At 38.8% G+C, this 9,328-nt stretch overlaps 1 protein-coding gene across 1 annotated transcript; it reads left to right on the top strand.

Moving 5' to 3' along the window:
- Window positions 1–8,327: 8,327 nt before the first annotated feature.
- On the top strand, window positions 8,328–8,825 carry LOC143554522 (putative mitochondrial protein AtMg00310). Its single transcript, XM_077044255.1, has one exon. It carries the CDS (start codon window positions 8,328–8,330, stop codon window positions 8,823–8,825), a length of 498 nt encoding a protein of 165 aa, XP_076900370.1.
- The last annotated feature ends 503 nt before the right edge of the window (window positions 8,826–9,328 follow it).

Below are 9,328 nucleotides of genomic sequence, written 5' to 3'. Positions count from 1 at the left end.
ATGTCCAAATGCTGACAGGAAGAATAACAGCTCTCAACAGATTCATTTCCAGATCCTCCGAGAAGTGCAAAGATTCTACAACATTCTTAGAAAAAATAAGAAGTTCGAATGGACCGAGAAGCACGAGGCTGCACTCAAAGCCTTGAAGGATTACTTATCCTCAGCTCCAGCTTTGATGAAGCCTGTGGATGGAGAATCCTTATATATGTACCTAGCTGTTTCAGGAAATGCTGTAAGTGCTGTCCTTGTGAAGGATCACGAAGGTGAACAACATCCAGTTGACTATGTAAGTAAAAGTCTTTTAGATGCAGAAGCCGGGTATTCTCACTTAGAAAAATTAATTATTGCACTTATTATGGCTTCTACTAAATTAAGACATAATTTTGAGACTCATACTATTATATTGAGAACTAACTATCCTGTTAAGAATGTTCTTAGAAAGCCAGAATTATCAGGTAGAATGGCCAAGTGGGCTATGAAACTAAGTGCGTATGATATTCAGTATGAGCCTAGAACATCCATCAAGTCACAAGCACTCGCAGACTTTGTGGCTGATTTCAGTAGCGACATGCAGAAAGAAGCTGACTTGGAGGTTCAACAACTAGAAGAGAGCAAGGATCCTTGGATACTCTTCACTGGTGGAGCCTCCAACATAAGAGGAACAGGATTAGGTATCCTACTGAAATCGCCACAGGGGGGACATATTACCCCAGTCTATAGCCTGTGAATTCCAAGCAACGAACAATGAGGCAGAGTATGAAGCTCTGATCGCAGGTTTGCAATTAGCTAAATGCATGAGGATTAGGTATCTTCAGGTGTATATAGATTCATTGTTGATTGCTAACCACTTTAATGGCTCATATGCTGTTAAAGGAGAAAAACTATTCAAATATCTAGATATTGTGAAGGAACTAGCAAAATCCTTTGAATTGTTTAGTATTGTACAGGTACCAAGGGAAGAAAACGTTGGGGGCAGATGCCTTGGCAAATTTAGCCTCATCTTTGAAGATTCCAGAAGACTTGAAGATCCCAATCATTAATATTCTCTTGCCAGCAATAAGAGAACAAGAAGTTGCGGAGATAACGAATGACAAAGATATTGTACTTTGGGATCCATTATCCTCGAAAATCAAGAATCATGGATCCATCCAATCAATAAATACATTCAAACTGGAGAGATTCCAGCCATGGAGAATCCCAAATCTTTCAAACTCAAGGTATCACAGTATATTTTATTAGATGATATGCTATATAGGAAATCACTTGCAGGTCCATACTTGAGATGCATCGAGGACCCTGAAATCCAAGAGGTGCTCAAAGACTTTCACGAAGGTGATTGTGGTAATTACACCGGAGGTAGAGCCCTATTTTCTAGGATTCTAAGAACAGGATACTTCTGGTCAACAATGAAGAGAGATGCCATGGAATACTTGAAGAAGTGTGACGCTTGTCAAAGGCATGCGAATATCCTACATCAACCAACAGAAACTATGTATCCTATATCCTCATCATGGAATTTCATGAAGTGGGGAATGGATATTGTGGGTAAACTACCTAAGGCACCAGGAGGAAGAGTATTCATGCTTGCAATGACTGATTACTTTTCAAAGTGGATAGAAGCAGAAGCTTATGTTCGAGTACGCGAAAAAGAGGTGATATCTTTCATTAAAAGAAATATTATTACTAGATTTGGTATCCCTTCGGAAATTAGTTGTGACAGTGGTTCCCAGTTTATCGGGAAAAGAACCACTAACATTTGTGACTGTTGGGGCATCAAAATGATTACTTCTACTCCAGTGCATCCTCAAGCTAATGGTCGAGCGGAGTCTAGCAACAAAATCATCATCAACAATTTGAAGAAGAAACTAGGATCCAAAAAAGGAAAGTGGGCTGAAGAGCTACCTTATGTTCTTTGGGCTGACAGGACAACACCCAAGAATGCAACAGGCTAAACACCCTTCTCATTGGTGTTTGGATCAGAAGCAGTTATCCCTACAGATATGGTGGTTCCTACGGCTAGAACAAGCATTCGTGATTCTGAGGCCAATGAAGAAATCCTTCTTGAAGACTTGGATACTGTTGAAGAACGCAGAGACCTAGCCAAGATCAGAATGGCAGCATATCAACAAAGGGCAGCTGGGGAATACAACAAAAATATAAGGATCAGAAGATTTCAAGAAGGAGATTTAGTTTTGAGGAAAGCCTTCCAAAACACAACCAATCCGGCTGATGGGAAATTAGCACCCAAATAGGAAGGACCTTATCAAATTGAGTCGGAGGCAGGAAAGGGGGCATATCATTTGCTCACAATGGAAGGCAACAGGTTACCAAGAGCATGGAATGCCATCCACCTCAAGAGATATTTTTTCTGATCAGGATCTATTATCCTTAGAGGATATATTATCCTTAAAGGATCAAGGATCCTAAAAGTGGTAATATCTATCTAATCACTTGTTCTTTTCAAATTCATATTATTAATTCAAGGATAATGTATTCTTAACATTTATTTTCTCCCAGTTTTAAGTAACAGTGCAGGGTTTTATTATAATGTTCAATGATCAAGAGGTTGGCCACCTATCCTTTACATTTAAGGTACTTTACTATTTCCCTTGGCCTAGCCCACGATTGGGTATGACCTCCGATGGTCATATCCATTAAGGTTTAAAGGTTTTCACCTTTCTTATAAATTAGAGTTTCTACACTCTCGCCTGGAGCGCACGCTATCCAACATATAGTTCGGGGCAGCGGGACCAGTACACGTTTAGGGGCTGAAAATTTTGTTTTCTTCGGCTATATGGAGGATCCTACCATTTATGGTAGATGTACCATACCACCGGTTTACAAAATTTTCATGTTGTCTCACGTTTGGGCTAAATCCCGGTTTGGGCGAGTCCCCAGTTGATATCCGAATCCTTGGGCCAGTCCCCAGTTTGGGCTTGTCCCCAGTTTGACACCAATTTTGGGCTTGTCCCCAATTTTGGGCTTGTCCCTAGTTCACGGGCTTGTCCCCTGTTCACGGCATTGTCCCCAGTTGCACAGGCTTGTCCCCAGTTTGTTTATGGGCTTGTCCCCAGCTTAATGGGTTTAATCCCAGTTAACATTATAGGTTGTTTGCAACAGATTTTCTAAGTTCATCACGAAGATCAAAACTTATGGATTCAAAATCCTTAAATTGCTTCTACAAGGATTACTGAAGGTTCATCACTTATGGTAACCTAGATCTAATTAGATCTTATGGTATGATTTCTACTTGTCAATTTACAAGACTAAATTTATATCAAACAAATTTTCACAATAACAAGCAAATAGTCAAAAGATTTATACTATTACACATAAGTCGCCTGGACTTACCCAAAATCCTTAACCCGGATTTCTCCATACTAAATATGGACCATCCGCTCGGGTTAAGCTGGTGTTACTAATTGTTCTTAAAGTGCAGGAAAAGAAAAGTCAGAGGCACCAAAAGCTTCATCCCCACAAACAGAGGATCCATCAACCTTCGGTACCCCTGAGAATTGTCTTGAGGAATTGTGATCCTTAAATCCTAATTACTATTGTCTGTTACAACCAAATTATCCATAAAAACATCAACACAAGAAAAAAAATGGGCCCGGTCCTTGTCTTCAATATCCTCATCGCCCATTAAAGTGCTTCCTAGCCTTCCGCAGCACCCGCTCCTTCACCAGCTTCCACCGCATCCTTGGCCCCTAGTTCCAACTTCGTTCTCCTCAGCCATATCAGCATCTTCCTCTCCACCAAGAGCCGCCAGAGTAGTTTTCCACTTTTTCACATCCCATGCCGCTTTAACAAAAACAGGATCACCAGCCTCCATCGCCATCTTAATCCTTTCCTGTATCACCGACCTGGCAGCCCACATCTTAGCCTCTTCTGTAGCCTGCTTCACCTCTTCTTGGAGTTTGGCATCCGCTGTGGATACTTGGTCCTCTAGCTGCTTCTTAAGCTGGATCAGGGCTTTATCCTTATTGACCACAGCATTCCCCAACATGGACAGCTTCTCACTCATCTGGTTCACAATCTTTTCATAATGTTCTATGAAAGCATTCACAGCATGTAACCAATAATAAAGTAAGGATTAAAAGGATATTGGATCCTTAAATTCAAAATATCATGATACAAGATACTTATAGTGAGGATCACGTCAAAGTGGGTTTCGGGCTCAGAGGACCTCTTTATCTTGGATGCGGCTGACTTGGCTCTGGTAGTTGCAGTCTTAGGCTCAGAACTGGTTGCTGCCTTCAAAGCTTCTTTCTTGACTTCTTGAGGAGTGATCATACTATCTATGTCTTCCAAGGAGAACTTGCTAGCAGATTTCTGAGACTCCTTGGCGCCTACAAGATTAAGTTAACAGATAAGTATTCTATCTAATTTTATTTATTTCAAAATTATTATACTAAACTTACTTGACATATTGGAGTCTGAGGAGATCTCACAAAAAACTTCGACAAATCGGGCTTGAAAAGTTCTAACCTCAAGATCCAGTGCAAGGAACCGCTTTGTTTTCTCCTCTGTTCCAGGTAGCTTAGCCAAACAAGCGAAGTTTTCAACTACAAATAAAGAATAATCAGGATTAGATCAGTCATCATGGATCATATTTTTCTTAAGGATCGAGGATCCTACCCTTTCTGATCCATTTTAAAGGCAAATCGGTCCCACCGGGTATGAAGTCACGCTTAACCAAGAAAAACTAATTCCTCCAAAAGGAATCATTCAAGGTGACTTTCAGAATCGGATGAGGTTGTCGAGGTTTGGATTTCAATATGAATCGGGCAGGACCGTGGGTAGTGAGGGTGTAAAGGTGAGACAACTCTTGATGTCCGAAATCAACTTTCTCCTCTTCAATGATTCTTTCAATAGTGTCGAGGACTCTCCACACCATAGGCATAGCCTAGATGTAGGATATGCCAGTGGAATCGAAAAAGTTTCATGTGAAGGGGTAACGGATAACGATAGCCAATGAGAAAAGGGTAAGCCGGAAAACACACCCAAGCTTGAGAATAAATGTCGCAACGGACGCCGGAGTCGTACGGTCGAAACACGGTTTCTGGTGGAAATAATGAGCGGAACTCATTGATTTCGGGATCTGTGAACTTACAGATTTCGATGGATGGATTGGCTATAAGGTTTTGAGGCTGCATCTCTGTCAATCAAGAGTCGTCAGAGGAATGGTCGGACGGTTTAGAGGTAGGTGAAGAAGACGAAGCGACTGACATTATTATCAAAACAAAGAAAGTAAAGAGAGAAGAAAGGATACCTGATGTTCCGCCTGGATATGTGGTTATAAAAGAAATATAGGAATGGCATATATAGGTATATAGGCGGTTATGATTAATATCAAGGGCTGGATAGTAAATATCTCTGGCAAACCGTCTAATCACCCAGCTTTTGCAGAAGATTCAAATTTCAAAATGTCAACTGTAAAGCATAAACACCCGCCATTTTGGGGGCAATTGTTAGGACTGATATTTTCGATACTGAGGATACGTTATCCTTGAAGATGTGTCTGGATCAGTTATCCTCCTTAAGAGTTCCAGAGCCATGTCAAAGATCAAGGATCCTCAGAGGTTGATATTATTAACAATTGTTTCATGGGTGTAGGTTAATATTCAACAGAAGTAATGACTCTATGATTGAGTCTACCTTAAAGTTCGCTACTAGAAGCTCCCAGCACGTGGTCAATGAACGTTGGAGGAGTTATGGAAGAGTGGCGGATAGTTAGAAATTATTGTTATTTGTAATTTTCTTTATAAACATCGAGATAACGATCGATTTGAACTCACTTGTATTCTCACACACACTAGAGTAGAACTCATAATTCTCTCTACACACTAGCATTCGTTGTAACATCGATCGTAATCTCCAAACACTTGTAACATTTTTTGTGATTAATAAATTGGTGATCGACGAGTTGTCATCACCCGGGGTATTTTTCCTTTGATCTGAACTAGATCAAGGGGTTTTTCCTCGCAACAAATCACATTGTTCTTACCATTTTCATTCATACATTCGTTTTTATTGGCATAGCACTATACCTCACTTTTACGGATTTAGATACATTATCCTTAGCAGATTTTTATCCAAAACAATTTAGATCACCAACGAACTAATAAGCCACTCGATCATCTCTATTTCACCTTAGGAGGAAACCCATCATAAATGAAAAAACTTTCTAGTCCACCTGAAACCCCCTATTAGTTTTACCTAAATTTTAATATAGTTATTAATGTTTATTCTGTTTGGAATTATGTCAGTTTGGAATCCAGTTTTTTTTGTTAAACATTCCATTTCCTGTACCAATAATATTGTGATCGTTAAAGGGGAATGGAGAAATCTAAAGGTAGAGTGCTTTATGGTTAATGTGTATTCACCTCAGGAAGAAAGTGAAAAGAAGAAGTTGTGTTGTACCATTGAATCCTTTAGGGCGCACAATCCAGGTTTTTACTGTGTTTTTGGTGATTTTAATTCGGTTCGATCGTCGACTGAAAGGTTGGGAACAACTTTCTACTCAGAATGCTTCCAATTTTAATAATTTTATTGATCGGCTGGGTGTGGTTGATCTTCCTCTTGAGGGTTATAAATTTACTAGAGTTGATTCGGCATGGAAGAAATTAGTAAACTTGACCGGTTTTTGCTTTCGGAGGATGTGGTGGATTTGGTTCATAATTTGGAGGCATTGGTCATTTTCTCTATTTTGTCAGATCATAGACCTATTGTGTTAAATCAAAAGGTGGGTAATTATGGTGTTGTCCCATTTAAATTTATATTTCTTGGCTCGATATGGATGGGGTGGATGAGTTTGTTAAAGCTTCACGGTAGTCTATATTCATGGTATGGGTATGTATAAGTTAAAGGAAAAATTTAAAAGATTAAAGAATGCTCTTAAGATTTGGATAATTCAGTCTAAAAAGTTTCAGAATGGGATTAAAGCCAATTTACAAAGTGAGTTGGAGAGGTGTGAAGATATTCTTGATCAAGGGAACGGGATGGATCCGGTTTGTGAAAGCCGAAACCAAGCTAGATTTCATCTTCAAAAAATTGAAGCTAAAGAAAATGCGGATTCGGCTTTAAAATGTAAAAATATGTGGCCGAGGTTGGTTGATTAAAACTCGAAATTCTTTCACAGTCAATTGAAGAAGAAAAGGAGACAACTATCGATTACCAGGATAAAAGTTGAAGGGGTTTGTGAGGACGAACCAGATCGGGTTAAACAAAAGTTTTTTGACTATTTCTATTCCGAATTCAAAAAGGTAAATTGTATTCCCCTGATAACAAGAAGTTCAAAATTTCCTTTGTTGTCTGAGGATCAACGATTGTTGTTGGAAATTCCAAATCAGCTTGGAAGAGATTAAATGTGCGGTTTGGGCGTGTGGTTCAGATAAAATCCCGGGTCCATATGGTTTTACTATTGGTTTTGTTAAACACATTTGGTAGGTTATAAAAGATGATATTTATGAGGCCATTGAGGACTTCTTTTTGGACTTCAGGATCCCGAAAGGTTGTAACTCCTTTTTCATCACTTTGATTCCAAAAGTCCATAGCCCACTCCTCATAAATGATTTTAGATAGATTAGCCTTATTGGCATTATTAATAAGCTAATTGCTAAAGTTCTTGCCAGCTGACAGAGTAAAAGTAATTGATTTTTTGGTGAGTAGGGTCTAGTCTGCTTTTATAAAGGGTCGTCAAATTTTAGATGGTCCTCTGATTATGAATGAATTGGTGGATAGGTGTAAGAAGCAGAAAAAAAAACTAATGATTTTTAAAGTTGACTTTGAAAAATCGTATGATTCTCTTTCGTGGGGGTACTTGAGGACAATTATGGGTTTTATGGCGTTTGGAAACAAGTGGATTGGTTAGATTTTGGAAGTCTTACAATCGTCAATACTTTCATTTCTGGCTAATGGTAGTCCAACGGATGTGTTTGACATGCAACGGGGATTGAGGCAAGGTGACCCTTGTCTCCATTCCTATTTATTTTGGCAATGGAGGGGTTACATATAATGATTGAAGATTCGGTAGATATCGGTTTGCTCAAGAATGTTCGAGTTAGCAAAAAGGATGTTTTTTTATCTCATTTGTTTTATGCGGATGATGCGCTTTTACTTGGGGAACGGTCAGTTTCTAATGTACAAACTATGGTTCGTATCCTAAAATGTTTCTTCCTGGCCTTTAGTCTAAAAATAAATTTTCATAAATCCAATAATTACGGGGTGGCAGTGGATTATGAGGATGTTGTGGCTTATGCTTCGATGATGGGATGCAATCCGGGAAAACTTCCATTTATATATTTAGGTCTTCCGGTTGGAAAAATATGGCAAACTCAAATGCATGGAAAGTTATTATAGATAGATTTGAGTCTCGATTGAATTCATGGAAAGCTCCTCTTCTTTTTATTGGAGACCGCTCTTTGTTGATTAATTCGGTACTCGGTGCTTTAGGTATTTTTATTATGTCTCTCTTCCATGTTCCGGTTGGAGTTATGAAGAAGTTGGAGCAACTTCGTTCAAACATCTTTTGTGGACGAAGCAAGGATAAAAGAAAAATGCACTGGGCGTCTTGGAAGTTGATTTTAGCCTCTAAAGATATAGGTGGGTTAGGGGTGGGTTCTTTGGAAGGTTTTAATAATGCGTTATTGCAAAAGTGGAGATGGAGGTTTGTGAATGAGCCGAATGCCATATGGGTGAAAGTTAGAGTTTCTTTGTATAGTATGGAGGCGTGTGTTTTATCCTTTTTAAAAGGGAACCATGTTTGGGTTAGCATGCAAAAGGGTTTTAAAAAGCTCAATGACTGTTTAAGCTCGTTAATCTAACACAGATCTCAGATCTGATATATAATTAACCTAATGCGGATCTAGTTCATAATTACTCTGATTGTATGTTGTATATATGATACATTAGTTGTATGTATGTATGTGTATAATATTAATACTTAGATTGAAGCTTGAGAGTGAATCTGGGCAGGGGTTCGATAATATAACTCAAATACTTAGATTAAACTGTGGACTAAAGCCACTATAAACAGAAGATGGATCTAGTTCGCTACACATTCCGTAACGAACTAGTATCCACTTCGTTACATACACTTAAATATCAATAACTTAACGAATCACCCCCTGATTCGTTAAACACCCTTAACGAATCAGGAGGGATAATAACTTAGATCTAGTTCGCTAAACATCCTTAACGAACTAGACTATACTTAACGAACTACATAAATATCTTTAATAATTAATACATTAATTAAACGACAAATATATTAAAGATAGATGCAAAGATTCGAGACGCACAATCGTGTACTAACAGACACCCCCTC

The sequence above is a fragment of the Bidens hawaiensis genome, unplaced genomic scaffold (assembly GCF_021521415.1).
Source record: "Bidens hawaiensis isolate Kalapana, Puna unplaced genomic scaffold, B.hawaiensis_p1.1 tig00017719_1, whole genome shotgun sequence".
NCBI classification, from domain to species: Eukaryota; Viridiplantae; Streptophyta; class Magnoliopsida; order Asterales; family Asteraceae; genus Bidens; species Bidens hawaiensis.
Note: the sequence above shows the minus strand (reverse complement) of the source record. Positions and strands in the feature narration are given on the sequence as shown.

Bases quoted from the DNA above. Each gene is read 5' to 3' on its own strand.
- LOC143554522 (XM_077044255.1), top strand. From the start codon at position 8,328: ATGGCAAACTCAAATGCATGGAAAGTTATTATAGATAGATTTGAGTCT.